Source organism: Triplophysa dalaica, chromosome 11, assembly GCF_015846415.1.
Source record: "Triplophysa dalaica isolate WHDGS20190420 chromosome 11, ASM1584641v1, whole genome shotgun sequence".
NCBI lineage: Eukaryota > Metazoa > Chordata > Actinopteri > Cypriniformes > Nemacheilidae > Triplophysa > Triplophysa dalaica.
Window position 1 is genome coordinate 13,698,209 of NC_079552.1, and position 20,927 is coordinate 13,719,135.

The 20,927-nt window shown below is 40.1% G+C and overlaps 1 protein-coding gene across 1 annotated transcript in view; it reads left to right on the top strand.

Annotated features, from left to right (window-relative positions):
- Positions 1–20,927, top strand: part of lrpprc (leucine-rich pentatricopeptide repeat containing) — a 38,859-nt gene that overhangs the window by 17,023 nt on the left and 909 nt on the right. The window contains exons 24-38 of the mRNA XM_056760787.1: positions 18–225; positions 5,218–5,342; positions 6,045–6,151; positions 10,004–10,072; positions 10,164–10,254; positions 10,387–10,529; positions 11,871–12,036; positions 12,175–12,301; positions 13,438–13,526; positions 13,619–13,820; positions 15,469–15,602; positions 15,763–15,878; positions 18,407–18,481; positions 19,444–19,528; positions 20,356–20,498. Coding sequence (XP_056616765.1) covers positions 18–225; positions 5,218–5,342; positions 6,045–6,151; positions 10,004–10,072; positions 10,164–10,254; positions 10,387–10,529; positions 11,871–12,036; positions 12,175–12,301; positions 13,438–13,526; positions 13,619–13,820; positions 15,469–15,602; positions 15,763–15,878; positions 18,407–18,481; positions 19,444–19,528; positions 20,356–20,498 — 1,880 coding nt within the window. The remainder of the gene's footprint in view (positions 1–17; positions 226–5,217; positions 5,343–6,044; positions 6,152–10,003; positions 10,073–10,163; positions 10,255–10,386; positions 10,530–11,870; positions 12,037–12,174; positions 12,302–13,437; positions 13,527–13,618; positions 13,821–15,468; positions 15,603–15,762; positions 15,879–18,406; positions 18,482–19,443; positions 19,529–20,355; positions 20,499–20,927) is intronic.

The window sequence follows — 20,927 nt, forward strand, 5'->3', positions numbered from 1 at the left end:
CTGATGCTGTCATGTAGAGGCCGTGGACATGTTGAAGGAGATGAAGGAGAAGGATGTGCAGCTGAGGGACGGCACGATCAATCTGCTCTCTCTCGCGATGAACACCGCTGCCATGAAAGGAGATACCAATACTGTCCGACGCCTCCAGGAGACCATCTTCTCCCTAGGCCTGGCTAAACCATCCAATAACCTCTGTGCACCCCTCATCACATGCTATCTGGAGAGGTCAGACGATACACACTATCTTCTTGGTACTCTAGAGAAAGAGTACCTTTTGATCGACAATAAAAGTAGAGCGTTTTTGTGTTGGTTTAGAGACTCTTGCTTGGAGAACTTTTAACATAATCCAATGTGAATACGAGCTCTAAATTTTACAACTCAAACCTCCATCCAGTCCAGTTTAAAGGCACACATGTCACTTTCTAAAAGTTTATTATTGGCTATAAAGGCCACAGTTCTGCTCTTCCCCAGGCTCGCTGTTCAATTCATACAATCCTTCATTACCTTATTGCTAAAATCCAGCATGGGGGCCGGGGAAAAACGAATTAACTTCCACTAGTTGGGCCCCTCTGTCCTGCCCCCATCGTTCAGGTCTATTTGTAAGAGCGGCTTTTAAGCAGACCAACTAATTTGCATGTTAATTATGCACCCCGTGCTAATTGCTGGATTTGTCTGGGCCATGCGGTGCGCCGTGTAAGTGCCTTTCCCCCTCCCCGCTGTGGGATATTGAGGTTGGCAGCACACCTTCGCCGATAGCGTTAGATTCAACACACACACCGGGCTTTCCGGGCGCCTCACTGCGACTGTTTGTTTTCCTGTCACTCGAGTGGCACAACTACACCGGCACGGGCGAGCTTTAATTGCTGCCTTGTGCGCGATAAGGTTTCCAATTTAGCTCGGGTTCATTAAGGAGTAGATATGGGGAGATCAGAGCAGCTCTCGGTGGAGATTCTGATAAACCGCAGCATTTTACATCACACGCGCACAGTGACTGGCAGCCGCACGTCCCAGAGGAGGAAGCGGGGCTCAGAGCTCACAGCAGTCAGGCCTGTTTGGATACGGACTCCGTTAGATTCAATATTCAAGATTGTTGGTTTTCACATACACAGTTGTATAAAGAATATACAACTAGCATTGAAATGTAGGTCAGTTCAGCCACAAAGACAGTTCAATTATTATAAAATACAAACATGGAGAAAAATATAAATAAAACGGATTAAGATTACGGTATGTATAGTATGATAGAAGTAAACTGTAAATATTTACACAAACAGGAACGTGCAAACAAATAGTAACACAACGTGGCATCAAAAAAAGAAGAGCATTTTGGGCTGTGTGCAAGAAACAATGTCTCTATATTGGATGTTGAATGTTCGGGTTCATAGAAGAAGTGTATTGCAAATGTGACTGACAACATGTATCATGCTGTTCTTGTTAATATTGTTCCTCTAGTTACTGATAATCCGTTTGTTAAGGTTATAATCTCATAAAAATATATGTCATTTAATCTCTAATAATCTCATTCTAGTACTTCCTATAGCTTCTCTTTTATCATCTTTCACGGCTCTCCTGCCCTCAGCCATCTCTCTCTCTTCGCTCATTTCTATCTCTGGTTTGGTCTGTGGTGCGCTAAAGAGGACAAAGCGTCGCGTGTCAGTGTCTCGTCAGCGTGTCAAGCGTAATGACTTAATGAACACTTCTCTATGGGATTAACTCTGACAGCCCGTCAGGCCATCTCCACGACAACAGCAGCCGCCGCTCCCGATCCCTATCCTCCATCTCTAACGAGCCTAACAAAGCAAATTGGTGGAACTTTTTTGTGGAAGGGCGTCTGGGAGGGACGTTGGAACTCTTTAGAGGGAGGGGATGTGATAGGCTGTCAGACGGCCGGGTGGAATGACGCCTTTTCTCGCTCTAAACTGCATCACTCACAGTCGGCAGGTCAAGATGTGTTGGGGGAAATGGGTGCGTTGGAAAGATTTGGTGAAGTTTAAATTGTCCATTTTAGTTTTCGTTAAAGCTCTGTTACTCAATGTACAGGAGAGTTTGAAGCAGTAATTCTCAACGGGGGGCCGGAGCCCACAAGAGGGCACAAGATGACTTCCGATTTTAATAATTTATTCAAAAAACTAAGATATTTATTTTTATTTGACCAGTTTTGTTTTGTATAAACACTTTCAGTCATAGGATATAAATGTTGAGTCTTTGGGAGTTTGAAGGGGGGCCCTTGAATATTGTTGAAATCAGTGGGGGGCCTTGTATTCTAAAAGGTTTAAGGGCGATGTTAAAGTCTGGGTTGCTAAATCTAGCATAAGATTTCTTTAAAATACTGCAGTATTTTTCTTACAAAACTTTGATTATTCGTGATGTTTTCCACAGTTCCAACAATTTTATAGTTGCATCAGGACTTTGAGGTTTTTCACAACCTTGTGGAGTCTATGCCATCTCAATGCCCGTAAAGTACAACCAAAATTTCTAATGTTTTAAATCCACTTTTTACTCAAAATTGATTCAATTTAATAAAACACAAGCCAGTGGTTTCAGACTTTTGTACCCGTGCTTTATATTTTACAGGTCATAAACCATAAAAAGTTGTAACATCTTCCTGGCACACTTTTTACTGTACACGGAGAAAAAATAAAAAGGCCGTCTTTCTCTCTTTAAAGTGGAAAGGGTGATAACATGGGTGCCAATCTCAGAATCATCGTAACAAAAGAGATGGGAGTACATGGATGTAGGGAGACTGTCAGAGGAAGAGGGGGTTCATAAGAGGGGTGTGTGAAATTAGCTTTCTTGTCTAATCCTTCAGGTTCCTCGCGCAAAGCACTCGCACACGCTTTTTTCTTCTCCTTCAACTTAATTGGCTGGAAAGTGCTTGACATGCAAAGTTAGTGACATTAAGAGGAATATGTAGAAGTAAAGCCTGAGCGCCACTGACAGCTAAATTGTATCCAAGGAAATTATGAAGCCTTCAACATGGTTAATTCTTTTTTTGGGGATGGGGGGGGCTTGGTTAGATGAGGGTGGAGGGGTTTTAGGGTTGGGTTTTGAAGGAGGGGGTAATTGCAGTTGTGGGTGACTCATCTCATATTGATGGGAATTGTGAAGAAGTCTTTTGGTTTTATGGTAGTTATTGGACTCGGGATATAAGGAGGGGAATGTCTATAATGTCTCATCAGTGGCATTCTGGGATTGAATAGTTCAGCTATTTTGTTTTGTTTCCAAAGACATCTTCTAATATTGGAATTCAAATTCATCTTGAGTAACCATTTATGTCAAAGACCACAAACGCTGATCGTTTTAAAAGTTCTTATCACACAGCTTTCTGAAATGCTTTATTCATTGATTGGTCAGTTTTGGAAATCTGTAGTTGAGGTTTCAAGCAGATTTTCCTTGCTACTTTCAGAGTAGGTATGTTATTTACTTAGTAGTTTAGCAATAAACAAGATAATAGCCAGCCTATCATTATCACAAAAAACTCTTTCAAGACCCTAATCTACTGATATCCCATTGACTGTTTAAATACATTTTTCTTAATTTTCTGAATAAATGCTTTATTCAAGAGGCTTGTGATGAACAATCTGTTATTTGTAACAAAACTGCTAGGAAAGTGTCGAAATGATGGATGGCTCTCACTATTTTTATATGGGCCTTAATCAAATCAAACACCGTCCAAATTCTCTCTCTCTGTCTCTCTATTTCAAGTGCATTGCGCAATCATCCAGCGTGTGTTAGAATTGGCTCTTGACTCCCGCTTGATGAATAATATTGTCGCTCTTCATTCCAATTAAGTGCGATTGCCTAAGAGCCGGCGTCACGTTCCGGCTCAATCATCACCCTGTTTTTTTGTCCGTCCCCCCTAAACACAGCAGCCCCCTCCGCTGAAGCCCCACTTCAACCCAGCTTCCAAGGTCACCCCTCTCTAAAGCACATATCCCTGCCCAACTGTATAATCTCAGGGCTTGAAAACACTACTGAAATTACACCTGTTAAAACCCAACCGGTTCGCTTTCCCTCCTCACCCGCCCCTCCTGCTGGTGCCCTATCTGCTTTGACCTCTGTGTGATTGGCATGGTAATTACCCAATCACTAGATGGCTGCCACCGCAGTCACAATAGAGTGATTGGAGTGGTGTTTTTCTCGTCTGTTTCTTTTGCTTTATTCCTCTGTCAGCCCTCTGTCAGCCTAGCGCTGAGCTCTTTGTTAGAAAGCGGTTGAGAGAGGGAGATCGAGAGGATGGAAGGTGTGAGAGAGGGTAGAGAGCAGATCTAATTTTGTTGCCATATTCTGCCAAGAGGCCCAGTCGGGGGTGAGACTGCTGGGGCTGTAGGTGAATCGCAGGAAGTTGCGAGGATCTCAAGACGTTTGTATGTGTCCAGTTTGCATGCGTCACATTTTGTGTATTTAAGTGAAATGTCTCTAAAGGTCCAGTGTATTACATTTAGCAGCATCTAGTGGTGAGGTTGTGAATTGCAACCAACGGCTCACTCTACCCCTCCCTTTTGAAGCACTATGGTTGGTGACACAGAAATATGACGTGATCATATTTTCACTTCTTTGCCAAAGGAGATAATGTATTTACGAAACACGATCTGTAGAGCAGTTTGTCCCTTTAGGGCTACGGTAGAAAACAGAATAATTCCATGTAAGGGGACCCACCTTTCTGCGTGTGTATGTAGATAGTAATAGGTAATAAAACTATAAATCTTCCGGCCTGTAAGGTCTTTTTACACCTCTGAAGACATAGTTATGTATATTATATTGCATTTCTGTCAATAGATCCTCCAAAAGATGACACACTGGTCACTTAAGTATCACGTGGTCAATTTATGGTAAGGGTCAGGGTTTGGTGTGGGTTTAGGTTTTATTTATAAAATGTTGTCCTTAGGTCATCAACCACTTGCGGAGATACATAATACTTGGAGAAAGCCATCCCTTACCTACCAATCTATTTCAATGGCTCTTTTGCCTCTTTTTAATTGTCCATCAATGGAAAATATTGTTTTCTGGCAGTAGAATGATTTGCAACATCTGCAGAGGTTAACTGACCCATATAAGCCAAATTCAAAACTGATCATTATATCTGTGGTTCTGTTTGGTGGGGCATGAGATGCAGGAAATGACACGCTTCACCTTTCAGGGCAATAATAGATGGTAAAATTGGTTTGCAGTAGTGATCAGTGCCGTTTTAAATGAAGATATCCTATTTGTCTGCAGCGGGGACTATGCAGGTGCGTTCAACGCTGCAGTGGAGTGCAATAAACAGTACAATCAGATGCCCAAAATTCATGACCTCATCTGTGGGCTGGTGGAAAAGGGAGATGCCGAGCTGTTGCAGAAAGGTGGGTAACATGTACTGTATGTAGAACCCTTTATTTACCAGTTTGCATGATGTAAACAGCACTGGTCTGGAAGCACTTCCTGTTTCAGCTTTTAGCTAGATTTTAAAACTTTACATATGTAGTTGAGCCTTCAAGTTATTGATGTTGTTATCTCAACCAATAGGATTAAACAGATGTCATATCTTAAAGAAATCACAATACATACATACACATCTTTTTTTGTGTGTTTTATCTTTACACCCCTATATTTTACTGCTTGTGCTACTCATGACTTTTTGTGTTGTCATGTGTTGCGAGAGTGTGTTTTCTGAGTTTTTAAGAGTGCTGTCCATAGGTCAGGTTAATCTGGATGATGGTGGTTTCAATAGTCTCAGTCTTTTGAAGGGCATTGGAAGGGTTAAGTGTTTTGTGTGTTGGGTGGGTGAGTGCATTTGAAGTGTTGAGACCTATATAGTGGAGGGCCACTTTACCCCCCCGTTGATCCCCAGCTCTTTAGGAGATGCGGTGCATGTTCGATTACAAATTCTCGCAAGCAAACCACTGTGTGTTTTCATGGTTTCTCAAAAACTTAAGTCAAATGTCCCCACAGAAGTAATCACAGAGTTCAGATGGCTGCTCAATGGCTCCAACTAGATGCCATTAAAAGCAAATGTTTCACATTTACAAATTCTTCATATTCATCTGTCTCTCTTTGTTTTACAGTGATGGAGTTTTTGAGCCAAGAGCGAGGCGATATGATGATGCTCTATGACCTTTACTTTGCGTTCCTTCAGACGGGCCGCTACAAGGAGGCGCGCAAAATCATTGAGGTGGGACTGCTGTTATTGTGTTCAAACCACACAGCTATTTAACCGACTTAATTGCTGCCACACTGATATTTCCACATTTAAATTAGATCGACTCCAAAGCCAAACTAATGCCATTCATGCAAGACAAAAGGTACAGCGATTTTTCATGGGATGAAAGTGTGAGAGACAATGAAAGCTGCTGCAAAGACCACTCAGATTTGAAAGGCAGCTTACTGAAAATTGTGATTCATATTTGTCGCGATGTTGAATCAATGGACTGGGTTTTATTGTCAATACTAGTCATTACAATGTTTTTGCATAATGAAACCGCTCTTATTTGAAAAGAGAACACAATGACAAAAGTTAACAAAGAAAGTAAGCTGTGCAGAACTGAGATTCATGAATCATTTTCTTTTATTTTGCAGTCATTTTAGCCTTTAGCTACAATTCTAACAATTCTTTTTATCACTGGTATATGTAATCAGTTAATTTAAGTAAGAATTGACACACTTGGTTTGATAGTTAAAACGTTTAATAGATGACAATTTCACTTTATCTAGCTTCTCCTCATCTATGCCCCATTAATCTGATGTTAACATTTACATATAGTCATTTAGCAGACGCTTTTATCCAAAGCGATTTACAAAGAGTTTAGGGAGCAATAAGCGATATGTCATACAGGAGCAATAATACAATAGGTGCTAATACAAAGTTACTAGTGTCAACTAAAGCTAGACCACTACCTGTTTAGAGAGATGTGTGTTTTTTTCTCTTTTTTTCTGTCAAGTATTCACAGAAGAGATGGGTATTTAATAGCTTTTTGAATGTTGTGAGAGATGTGGTTGACCGGACTGAGTTAGGAAGAATGGTTAGAATTGAAGTATGGTAAACTTTAACCTATAATATATTTTCCTTGCCACTGCTGTGACCTTAAATATTCAACACCAACATAGATTCTCTATTGGGATGTGTACTAGTAAGTAGGGATGCACTGAATGTTCGGCCATTGAAAATATTCTGACGAATTTGACAAAAAAGGGAATGTTCGGTATTCAGTCGAATTTGTGAAATGGGCGAATAATTTTTACCGAACTTTGACGCAGCCAACATAACGTTTGTGATGCGTGAGCGTTTAGTTGGAGGCGCGTGAGCAGTAAACATGTCGGCTGTGTGGAAACACTTTAAAGTGTCTGAAAAAGACGAAAAAGTTGCTTATATATTTATGAATCATCTTTCATTTGTTGTGGCTTCATCCACTTTGTTGCACTTACAGTTAATAAATATACAGTAACAGTCTTTTAGCCGACAGTTATGGCCTATGGCTATTCAAGAAGGGCCATTAAAAGATGACCAAATATTTTGTAATTTATTTGTAACTTATATTGTGCTTTAGTTTTCTGATTGACTGCTGATAAAATGTTCAGTTTTAAATAAATATTTTAAATTGAATTGCTGTGGTACTATTTTTAATTGAAAAGCAATACAAAAAAGTAAAAAGCTTATTCTGATTAATTATGTAAATGTTATGTGATAGAATATGCTAAATAAATTGCAACAAAAAATACATGTTCGGTATTATTCGGCCTTTGGCCAAGTGTTTCACATCAAATTCGGCTTTGACTTCGGCCGGTGCATCCCTAGTAGTAAGCATAGATTACTTGCCCGTCCCTGTCCTGAGACCGGAGGTTCTGAAAGTGCTAACTTTTCTCTCAGCAGGTTCTCATTGGAAAGAGAACTTATCATGTCTTTGGTCTTAAAAGCTTTACTGTACAAACTACAAAGAAACAGTGCAGATTTTAGAGGCGTGTGTGGATGTATTAATTGTCTGGAGAGGCCGAGCGCTGCATTCCCACATTCTCTTGCATAACTGATTTTGAGACGCTTGATGTTTTTCGAGCGCTTCATCAGGGATAGATCTTCAGGGGATTTCTTTTGGCTGTGTTCTCTCTCGTTCTTTGAGCGCATGAAGTCTCAGGAGTCTGTTCTTTCAGTGTGAAACAGCTCTGACAAAGCCATTCAGATGTTCAATTAGCCAACCGTTCTAATGCAACACCACCCGACTCCCTCAGTAAGGCAGCACGGGAGAACAGCACATCATTAGGACAAGCATCGGTCTGCTGGCTTATCAAACAGAGTTTTGGTGTGTGTCTCTGTTTTTTAGGTCGCTTCACTTTGTGTGTTTGTAGTTTTGGCCGTGTTTTTAGTATCTCTACACTTATCAGTTTACATAACGCTTCATTCCATCTGATTCTGTTGCGTATTATTGTCTTTATGGATGAAAAATAAGCCAGGGCTTGGATGTTAGGGATCCATCAGTCAAGAGCTTTTAACCAAGAAAATATCCCCTCTTTAGACCAGACTTAGATTGTCAACAGATATACATTTCGAGTCTATTTTATTTAAATAAACACCAGATCATACCCTTTGGCATTAAGTTAGCCTTAACTTTTCAAGGGTCACCTCGGAAGCAATCTCAGAAGCTTCCAGTCTAATTGTCTGTTTGGCATTCTTTTTCAAATCCTCTTCATCTTGATGTGGAATTTTCTTAGTGTGGCACAAATTTTTCAGAAATGTAATAATACTAAATCTGCTTTTAGACCGTCAAATGCCTTCATAGGATGATCTATGTGTCGGGCAGAATCTTGAATGAAAACTGGTAGTTACTATAACAGCATTGCAGTGACTTTAAAAGTTTTCTAAAAGTTGCAGTTTAATGGCGGCTCGTTGAGCGTCCTCATGAATGACAGAGAGGTCAAAAGCCCCTCTCAGCGTGTGGAGCGTTTTCCACGCGGCCTCTCTTCCACCCAGTGCTGGATAATTAAAAACACTGATATGTGAGTAGCGGTGGGAAACTTTAAGTGCAGCGAGTTGGAGTGCTGGTCAGGTGAATGTGCTGTCTGTAATTGTCAGATTATTAATAATGGTGGGTAATTAAGTGAAACGCTGGTTAAGGTTTTGGTGTAATTAAAATCTGTGTAAGTGTTCCTGAGTGTGTGACCTGTGTTTGAGAGAGTGATGGCACGTGAGATCTTCAGCTTTTTGATAGGTTGAAGGTCTGAATGCATGGGGGGGATTTTATACAGTAACTGCGAAGGAGGCAAATGCAAAGTTGTATGAGTTTTTTTCTTTTGTGTGGAAGAGAGAAAAAGCTATTTTGAGATGTGTTTTGTGTCCATAAAATAGAAGCCAATGGGGTCAAGTGTTGTTTGGTTTGCCGACATTTTTCTAAATATCTTCTTGTGTGTTCTGCGGAAGAAAGTCATACAGATAATAAATTACATGAAATTGAGTAAATGATGAAATTATTTATTTTTGTCTTGTAGACATCAGATTGTCTATGTAATCTAACCCAGATGTTTTTTTGGGGGGGTTCGCCAATTATAGTATGTCTGTTCGGGCAGATGGATGTGAGAGTGTGCATGTTGAATTGTTCATCTATAAAGGAAGATTAGAGGGAAGGGGGTGCTTATCATCCTAGATTTACTTAAGGGAAGATTTGCCCCATGGGACTTTACCCATCAGGCCGAGGGGCAGCTCCTATATTTATTGGAATGGAACAAATTGAACAGCTACACAATCTTCGGGGTTTTATTTCGTATTTCGTGCTAAACAGATTAGGCTTGAGAAAGGCTGGGAGGATTTTTAACTTTGCCTGGAGGCTGATAGGAATGTAAATCTTTTTGGAGGCTACTGGAATGATGTTCTCTTAGTGAAAAGAGAACTGCATTAATATAATCTTGTATTTGAGTCATAGAGAGATAAGAGTGTGTATGATGAATCTCATTTGGGGAACCAGAGAAAATGTCTTTGAAAATGTTGGTATTGGCTTTGTTAAATTTGTTGAGATTTAATATTTGAATCTCCATGTTACAGACTCCTGGTCTAAGGGCACGATCAACCCGTCTGCAGTGGTTTGCAGAGAAATGTATCGCCGCCCAACAGGTGTGTGTGTTTCTCCTCCTCTTTCTGTTTCTCTCTCTCGATCAATATATCTCTCGACTATATATCACCGTTTAAATCTATCTTTCCTCAGATGGAGCCTCTTGAGAACATGGTGGATATGACTGTCAAGCTGTTCGAGTGTGACAGAGATGATATGTACCATTACTTGTTCCGTCTGTGCAGTAAGTCTTGTGTGTTAGGAGCTGAGGTTGAAAGCAGTGTAACAACGGAGTACTGATCCCTCTCTCTCTTTCCCTCTCTCTTTCTCTCTCTGTCTCTCTCTCTCTCTCTCTCTCTCTCTTTCTCTCCGCCAGAGGAAACAAATGACTGGCGTAAGGCAGAAGCAGCCTGGACTAAAATGCAAGAGGAGAATTTGATTCCCAGAGAGAGGACTCTACGTTTGCTTGCTGATATCCTCAAAAGCAATAATCAGGAGGTGCCCTTCGAGGTGCCTGAGGTAAAAGAGCCAACGTCTTAAATGTCCTACAAAGTACTTAGTCAAATATAGGGCTTTCAAAGTTAACTTTAATTGTGTTAAATATTTTTAACACGTTAATATGGAAAATATGTATCGCATGCGTTAACACGTAAAAATTATTTTACGCAATTAACGTAGCATCCGTTTATTTTGGCATCCTGTGTCTAGCTTTACATGAAATGATAACACTCTTATTCATGTAAAGCCTTTTAAACCACTTAAGCACAGTTTGAGACGGATGCTTTGACGCAGCACAATGCGACATACAGTCACGGGCTGAAGGATGCGTCAGTGAATATCTGTCAGACAGACATGAACAAAACTACACAAGATTATGCCAGAAATTTTGTCTAGCATTTTCGTAAGCACAGGCTTCAACGTGTTAAATAAAATCTTAAATGAATGCAAAGAGTTGTGAAAATGGGAGAGGCATCTCCTTTATCTCCTTACGTCATAGGAGATCAACTTATATAGCTGGTCAGGTCTTAAATTAAAGCACAAAATTAGAGGTTACACATTAGGTTGCGTTAAGCAGCATTAAAGGGACAGTTCACCCAAAAATGAGAATTCTTTCAACATTTACTCACCCTTGAGTTGTTCCAAATCTGTATACATTTCTTTGTTCTGATGAACACTGAGAAAGATATTAGCAAGAATGCTTTTAACCAAACAGTTCTTTGCCCCCATTGACTACTATAGTAGGTAAAATTACAATGGATTTTAAAAGTGCCACAGAATTGCTTCCCTACATTCTTCAAAATATCTTCTTTTGTGTTCAACAGAACAAATAAATGTATACAGAATTGAAACAACTTGAGTGTGAGAAAATGACATAATTTTCATTTTTGTGTGAACTGTCCCTTTAGAGTTGGACAACCCACCACAGCAAATTAAATAATGATACTTGGGATGGATGGTAGAAGCAGGACACATTGCATCTTTTGTACCAATAAATCTGTAATTGTTCCAACATAACACAAGTTATGCTTCTTACAAATATTGTGATGAGTTATCTCCTTAGCCAGAAATATGCAGAAAAGCAGACACGCTGAGTAGCCCTGAAAGTATTTGGACACCTAAAGTACATTAAATGAATGCTAATGAATTTCATGGCATTGGATAGCATAATATCAAGCCAAAAAGTGATTATTTGAAATGAACAGCATAAGTACTTTTTGAACTAGACAAATTAAATTGTTTTCTTTAAAAGTGGTTTCAAAATAGTAACATCTGAGAACAGCCTTAAGTGTCATTTCTTTTGAAATTATTATTATGTACATGCCAGCAGACATGGTACTGACCTGTCTTTTTCATGTGTAGTTGTGGTTTGAAGAGGTCAAAGGTCAGCCTGAGATGCTCGTGGAGCAAGAGGTCAAATCCAGCCCCGTGGCTCGCAAGAAAGCCACCACCTTTTCCACTAAAGAAACCACTGCTGACGACTACAGACTCAAACTTCTGTCTCTCTGTAAGAGAGGAAAAGTTCAAGGTTAGATTTTTAAGTGCTTACGCATGTATTTTAAATTCATTTTCTTGAGAGTCTTTCATGAAATCATCGATAGAGTTTTTTGTTGTGGTCAATGGTGGATAATGTGTAGTCTTTAACCCTCTGCTCTGCTATGTTTAGAGGCCTATAGTATTCTGAAGGAGGCGGATAGCAGGGGCATGGTCCTCGGGGCTTCTCCATACGACGCTCTCATCAAAGCACTTCTGGCCTCTGGAAACATTGAGGATGCAATTTCTGTCAAAAACATGTGAGTACATGTACTGTCTGTTATTTGTACATTTGCATAATATATATATTTTTAAATTGCAAATGACAGCATAAAGGGTTTTAAGGTCACGAGTCCTTTGCAGAATCGGACAACCTTACAGAATTTAAACAAATGCTAGTAAGCTCTTTGCGACTGTGCACATGTTCATCCAAAGCAAGCAGTCTTTCAGTTTAAGGCCTTAAAGATAATCTCAGAAGAGCTGGACAAGATGGAGAAATGATAGTCCTTTGTCCATTAGTAATAGATCTTTGTGTTGTATTAGTGTTGTGATGTCTCCGATGACTTTTATTTAGAGATTTATCTATAAAGCTCCAAGGGTTTAACGGAGTTGCATTATATGCCTGATGATGTGTCCTCGTGAAGGAAATCATCACCCCTATAATCTTGTGTATGCCATCAGGAGGCGTTCATAAACATCCCCGCTTTCATGCCACTGTGGTGGGTGTTTAAAACACCTATTTATAGGTTACTACTGTAGTTCCTGCACATGGTGTATCTCCTAAGGAGGTATTCCTGAGCAGGAATGGTGCAGGAAACACTCATACGCTCCTTAAATTTGAATTATAATTAAAGCAGTATATTTATGATTTTATATTGCAATGTGATGTGTGCGGTGGTCTGCGGGAAGATGTATGGGCAGTGGGGTGCTTTAAAGAGATTAAAGGGATTGGGAATCAGGGCAGAAGAGAGATGTGACTGTCCTGCGTTAAGAGGGCCAGATGAAAGTCAAGAGAAGGACATGAGGATTTTCTTAGGATTGATAAGAGCGACTGCTGCTCTGGTTGCTGGACCATTCTGCAGCGAAAGAGGCTGTTGGCTGGTCGCCGTGGCGATAAGGAGGACGGCTGATGCTCAATTGGGCGGCTAGATTAATCCGGCAAGTGAAAGACTTTGATTAAGGTTTAAGTGACGGAGGGATGAGAAAGGGAAGTCTACAGTTAAGCAAGAGGGCAGAGGAGAGCGAAGCTTGATTTGTTACACAAGTGTACAATTTTGAGTTGGCGTGAACATGCCTCTACAACAACAACCTGAATTGTTCATTTGGTTTTAATACCTCACACTTTAAGGTCTTACAGAGTACAGTTTAACCAACACAGCTGTTTTTTTTATTTTAGTGCCACCAATCGTATCGCTGAATTTAAATTAAGTGACATGGCCAACAACCTCCTCATCGTCACTCATGTCAAGAGATCCCAGATGAAAGGTGAGTCAGTCCAGATGAACTGAAGTCATGTCTTTGCTCAGTTCAGTTATTGATGTATGCTGTTGACCATTATCTCTCTTTCCTGTACACAGATGCTTTAGCGATTTTTCAGGGAATGTTACAGGCTGATCAGGTGCCCAGTCAGTTGGCTATCACTCGTCTGGTCCAGGGACTCGGCAACGAGGGAAACACACAGGGTATCCAGGAGATGGAAGCTCTGGTTAAAACAATAGGCTCCATCAAGCTGTCCAGCATGTTGTTTGTCAACAATACAGCTTTATCTCACATCAAAAAGTGAGAAATATTTAATCATTTTATTATGAAACTGTTCCAATCCCTAGTCCACAGCTATTCAAAAGGTCAATAGCTGTGGTTTATTCATGACAAAGCACAGCTATCATAGACATATATAACTAGATGCCTTGTTAAAGCGCTCCAGACACGTAGGCTTTTATTGCCGTCTTGGAACGGTCCAATGATGTCAATCACAGTCTTCTAGAATGCCACGACACTGTGCACTATTTCTGTGAAAGAATGAGTCTAATGTCCCAAGTCCAAATAACCAAACTTCTTAAAATCATTTTAGATTTTAATATCTAAATAACAAAATCCTTCCACTCCTAACCTGCAAAAACAACAACCCCCAGCAACAGCTAAAAAGTAACACAATTTCAACACAATTTTGGCAACACAGACCGGCTCGCACTATTCGCATATGGTGGACGACCTACGTATAGCATATAAACATGTCACACTATGTAAACTACTAATGGGGCATCTAGTTATTTTTATCTATGGGTTCAACCAATGATTCAGAGTGACACTGCACTGCACTCTTAGCAACGTAAGCGAAACATTCTTTTGCTGTTCACAGTCGGTTGGGAACAATTTTTTTCAGCGAATCGAAGGCTTTAAGTGATTTTACTTCATGAAAGTTGCATTTTACAAATTTTACTAAAAGAAATAAGGTGCTGGAGGAAACTGTTGTATCGTAAATAAATTGCGGCTTTACACTCGGTCTCACATTGTGTCAAACAACGTCCTTCTTAGTTTTCAATCAGGAAGCACATTAGTAAACAACTGAAAAGTTTTTATGCATCTCCAAACAAAAATGGTCACTACACACCTGCTACCTGGAGTTGACACAGAAGTTGAGATCATGATTGAATATGGTAAACACTTGAGTAATGCTGAATTGTAATCTGAGAAACCCTGAACTACATCCCTAATCTTTTTAACAAAAGGACCACCGGCAAGCTGTCTGACAGTGTGAGATTAGATCCCCTTAAAACGTCTATTGGTTCTTTTGGTGAAAACAAAAAGTCATGAATAAAATAATCATGAACGGTCTTTTCGTTTATACCATGGAATGTAACCTTTAGTATTTTCACCTAGAATTAAAATAGGTGTCCACAAACGTTTGTTTTCAAAGACTTTCCTCCTAACCTTTCTCGCGTTATTACTAAAGGCTCAAATGCACAGTGATGGTTACGACTATGCAGTCTGAATAATTCACTATTGGCCGCACTAATGTGATGCTTGGGTTCCGGAGCCCCGTCTCACCTCTTAACCAGTCAGTTTGGCTCAGCCGCGCACGGCACACGTGTCACTGTTGTTTAGGTCGGCCAGGGGGTCAGAGTTCACGCTGACAGAATAAAACTGGGCGATTGGGGAAGCTGGCCACCCAGCCGTGAGGAACGCTTTGCTCTTCCGCTGTCCTACGCTGTAACAGGACTTTGGGAATGGCAGGGCATGACAATCTGTGCCAGGAATATTAATGTGGATGATGAAAGTTTCATGCACTTAGTGTTGTGTAAATGAAGGTCAGCGGATGGAGGGGGGAGGAGAAATGGGGTGAAGATGTGGCCGCTCGGTTCTCGTTTAGCTTGTCAATTTGAGGGTGTTTGTCATTTCTAACCTGAATTGTTTTTCCATCTTGCAGTGGAGATATTGACAGTGCTGTGGAGTTACTAGAGTCCGTTTACACCCAGAACACCGAAAACGTTCAGAATCCAAGTATTTCCTTCGTCTTCCGCAAAGTTCTAGATGCCAACAATGAAGCTGCGCTGGATAAATGTAAAACTCATACTCCACCTCATACATATTGCTTTAATTCACTCTGTGTATTTGCTGTAAGTTACTTAAAACATTCCTTTAATGTTTCTGGATGAGAGAAACATTATGGTAATGATCGTATGAGCATCTGAATTTCTGACTTATGTCTTTTTGCGTATAGTGAGTGCCATGGCCGAGAGGCTCTGCAATCACTTTGCCTCCTACAGAGCTGCAACCGATCTCTTCCTCATGTACTTGGACACGGGAAGGTCAGAGGAGGCAAAGTTTCTCGTGCAGGTACCGTACTTTAGTCATGAACTGAAATATGCAACACTAAAAGTTCTCGGTGACCTTCCAGAACCTAATTTGAGGTTGGAATGTTACTGGCTGGACCTTTTCCTGTGGGTTTCCTATCAAGTGATCTTTGCTCTTCTGCCCTTTCGCTGTCTCATATTTTAATCATTTAGTCATTCTGCATGTTTGGATAGTCATGAACAAGTGAACCCTATCTACTCCGAAAAGCACTTAAGTGAGCTGAGGAACAAATGGCCACGCCGCTTAATCCAAAATCCTTTGAGGTGTGGAGAAAACAGCACACCGGGGAGGTTCCTGAGATGGCATGTTTAATATCAAACGAGGATTTTAAAGAAAGGTTTTGAATCCGCGAAGTTCGCTTGCATTTGTCAATTTAAACCCTGCTTGAGAATCAAAATGATAAAGGGGATCTCTGAATGAAAGCCCAGCACTTCCAACACAGAATTGGTGCGTTTTAATACAGTCGCCTGTTAAAAGCCTCCCAGGCCCCTCGGCTCTTAATTCGGCAGATGGCGGGCACACATCCTTTCCGATTGGCTTGTAATGTGACCTCATTGCTGCTGAACCCAAAGAAAGCACAGGGCAGAACCAGTTTCCAAACGCAACACACCAATACACACCACATCTCATCTCAGAAAGATGGGCAGATGTTGTCCCTTATAACAGAGGCAGACATTTTAAACAACATGAACAGGGCCCAGGATCGGAGGGGCCTTTTTTAGCACGTCTGGGTTATTATTACTTTTGTTTTAACATTTATATTCAATCAACTATAAAAAACTATGCATCATTTGGAAGCTAAAACACTGAACATTCATGTTCTGAAGTTGTTTTTGCAATCAACACAATGCTTGAAAATTGGAACGCGTGTTATCTCATTCGCCGCCAGCCTACACCAGCATTTTTTTACATTTTCACCCAACTTTAATGGCTCACAGTACATTTTCTGTAAAGAATATATGGACAAAAAATATGTCAAATGAAAGAAAAGAGTCCGTATTCTTCTATCTTCATTTGTTCATTTTTTATCACTCCGTAGATGTGGGTGAGTTTCTTCAAAAATGCATCATTTTGATTAAACAGCTGAGATAATTAACGTTTTTTTTTAAAGATTGCGCCCAGATTAAACTCAGAACAATCATAAAAAAACGCTAAAACATATACGTTCTAGGTTCATGGATTCTGTACTTTTTCCCAGTGGTGTGTAATAGCGCCACCTGCTGTACAACAGTACAAACACTGATTGCCGTAAAAACTCGTCTTTGGCGGGGAAGCGTTTTTTTTTAAATGCCGAGATAACTCGTCAATGGCAGTGAAAGAGTTATAAGAGATCAAGAAACGTTTGGAGTTCAGTTCAAGTTAAGCTCCTTTGACAACTCAATTTCATGCAAGTCTATTTTATAGGGGGAATATTTAACTTTTTTATCTTTTGTTGCGTAATTTTTTTGGTATTTTTATGTCAGAGACATTTAGTACTTATTTTGTGGTATACAAACTGCTCCAATGATAGTGTTGATGGAGCTTTGTAATAGTTCACCCAAAAGTAAAGAAACAAATCAGCATTTACCTTCATTTTGTTCAAAATCTGTATATGATTCTTTATTCTGTGCGACACTAAAGAGGATATTTTGAGAAATGTCTGTGTGGTTTGGTGTCAATACAATGGTAGTTAAGGGGTGCCAAAGTTGACTGGTTACTGACATTCTTCAAAATATCTTCTTTGTGTTCCACAAAAGAAAGAAAGTCTTACAGGTTTGAAATGAAATGCATGTGAGTAATGATGACAGAATTTTTTATGTGAACTGTCCCTTAAACTTGTGTTGAACCTGGAACAGTGTCTCTCATGTCCAAAGACACATTTATTCATGCGTCATGCTTGTTTAAAAGATGTCCCAAATGTTTTTAAAGTGTCCTTAGTGCTTTAAATAAAGCTGCTTCAGGTTGTTACACATACTAGCACAGAATTTCTGTGTTGTAAAGTTTCTCTTCCCAGAATCCTCTGCTCCTTTATTTACCTGCAGCACATCTTCCACACATTCCTGATCAAAGACTTCAAATTGCACACCGGTGCTTGAAAGCTCAGCAGCATGCGGATTCCATTCACATCCTTTATATGGCTAAGTGTAGATAATTATACTTTAAATTGGGCGGACACTGTACATTTTAATTTTCATAAAGAAATAAGTGGTTGGTTGCCTGACTCCATTATTAGCTGTATAATTAACCCTCAACTATAGAGCACTGCGCTGAGTGCTGAAGGATGTAATGGAAGATGGATACATTTAAAAACATACTATGTACAGACACACACACACACTCCTACATACGCTCCACTCTGCCATTTTTTAACCACCTGCTGTGCAGATATACAAAATGAAAGGAATTGTTTTTATTTCAGGGTCATGTTTTGCTCAAGGGCAAAGAGTCAATGCAAACACACGCTTTCGGCATTTGTGATGTGGTTTAAATGTACAAGTCGAGAGTTTTAAGGTCTCCTGTGCTCTCTTTAGCGCTGTGCTGCCATTGCCGAACAGAAGGACGCCATGTTCACATACATGCTACGGGCATCTCAGCATCCAGGACAGGTAAAGTTTATTGTGCTCTTGGCACTTTGGAAATGTTTTTTTTTGTCCTGTTCCTGCATCTCCCCACTGTTTCCTGTCCCTGTGTGTTCCTTTAGCTCAAATAGAACAGAGGTCATGTGTTTGATTATGTAAATGTTAAAGATGCACCAATACTTAATTTCTCCACCGATATCGATTGTTGAGTGTAATATCTGCTCATGTAATATCTGTTATGTTTCTTAACATTTTCTTTATACAGAGCACAAATTCATTGCATTGTTCGTTCCTCTTTTGATTGACATGATATATTGACACTGATCATCGGCTGTTTAACTATTGGCCTATAGTGTGATTCTTTTCTTTTTTCCCTCGATCAAATCTGATCATTGGCCAATATATATATCGAATTTCCTGTACATTAAAGGGGTCATATGGCGCAAATACGTGTTTTTCTGTTTCTTCTGGTGTGTTATAAGTTGCCCATGCATGTATTAGAAACGTAAAATTGCAAAAAGTGTCGGAAAACAAAGGATGCTTTCTATCTGAAAGCGAATGCTCACCCAGACCTGCCTGAAACGCCTCGTGTAACCACACCCCCACAAATCAAAGTCAGTTCGGGATATGATTTGACTCTGACCGCCCAAATTTGTAAGCAAGTAATGTGGGCGTACCTGTCAGTACAATTGCTTTGGAACCTGATGTTCCAAATATGGTCAAAAGCGTTACATTTCCGTCACATGCTTGCGGTATTCGACCAATCACTATTCAATGGTTTACTGGCCAATCATAGCACACCTCGCTTTTCTGAGTGATGAGCTTTGTAAAAAATCCATGTGTTTCATAGGGGCGGGACAAAGAGGAGATGCGTGAAAAAAAAGTGCATTACATCGTTTTAGTTGTGTCACACGACCCCTTTAAGACACAGTTGTCAAAAAAATAAAATGATACTGTTAATTAAGTGATGCTGTTTTCATTGTGTGCAGGCTGCTAAGATCAACACTCTGTCAGAGTTGATTCCTGACTTCACAGAAAAAGAAAACCTCTATTCATATCTGGTGAAGTGCTATGGTAAGACCTTAATTTGCATTAGGGATGACTATGACTGCTTGAGTACATGAGGAGAGATAAACTCTTGTGGTTGTATATGCATGTGAATGTGGCAGACCAGAAACAAGACCTCGTGTGGACAAAAGATGGCCTCTTCCAATTGCTCTAATCTGGACATTTGTATTAAGATGTGTGACCAATAGATGATCAGTACGTCTAAGTGTGACTTAGGTTTTTTTTGTCAATTTAAATGTAAATGTAAATGGAGGAAATAATAAAAGTTATAGTATCGCACAAACCATTTTGTTCAATACAGCCTTATAAGCCACAAAAACTATGCACGTCAGAATCAATAATGAATAAAATAAAAATGCTTGGATACTGAAAATGTGATCGTGGCTTTAGGGCGAACTTTCAAAACTTCTGTCTGAAGTATGTTTGCCTTGTACTGAATCTAGAGCTTCTTTTGTTTTAATACAGTTTCATTTCAGCGAGATCAGCATTAAAAGCTGCACGCTTCATCTGCTGGACAATAGCATTAAGACGCTTCTCATCTCACCCGCCTGGTTTGCCGCTGCCCATCTTGTCAGTTAATAGCTTGCAAATTAAAAATGCAACGTGCAGGGCGCATTTATGGACACACTGGAGACGCGTTTGCTAATAAAAACACATGTTCTCTAATGAGGCACTGCTTTATCCAGCCTACCGTGAGAACTTTGACACGTTTCAGTACTTAGAGAACTCCACGGCATCACTATTTCATGAAGCGTGTGTCACCTGGTCAGGAAGAGTGCGGAATGAAATGTTACATGTTTAACAGTGGTGGCTTTCTTCATCACTCTCACCAGGTTTGGATAAGGACCTGAAGTCGGCGAAGGCTGCGTATGAGCAGATGCAGGCTGAGGGGATAAAAGCCGATGAATTAACCCTTAAGAGACTGGCTTTACTGTACAGAGAAGCTGGAGAACCCGTTCCCTTCCAGGAGCCTTCGGTAAACAGCACATCACATTATCAACACTAGATTATAAAAACCAACACATTCTCAAAGGGACAGTTCACCTAAAAAACAAATTCTTTCAATTTTGTACGCTTTTGTCATTCTATGATTACTTTCTTATTTCAGCAGAACTCAAAATAAGACATTTTAAATGACGTTGGTAACCGAATAACATTGGACCCCATTGACTTCTATTGCATGGACGCAAAGCCACAGAGACTTTTATCAAAATATCTTCATTAGTGTTCCACAGAGGACAAAGAGTCATGTACAATAAGGAGCGATTGTCAAGCTCTTATTTCATTTTTTGACCTCACAGTCCATCTCGACTTTCACCACGTTTTTTCCTTCTTCAGCTGAAAAACCTTTCGCAGTACCGTAAGAGGCACATCACACTCGTGTTATATTTCCTGCCTGTCAGAA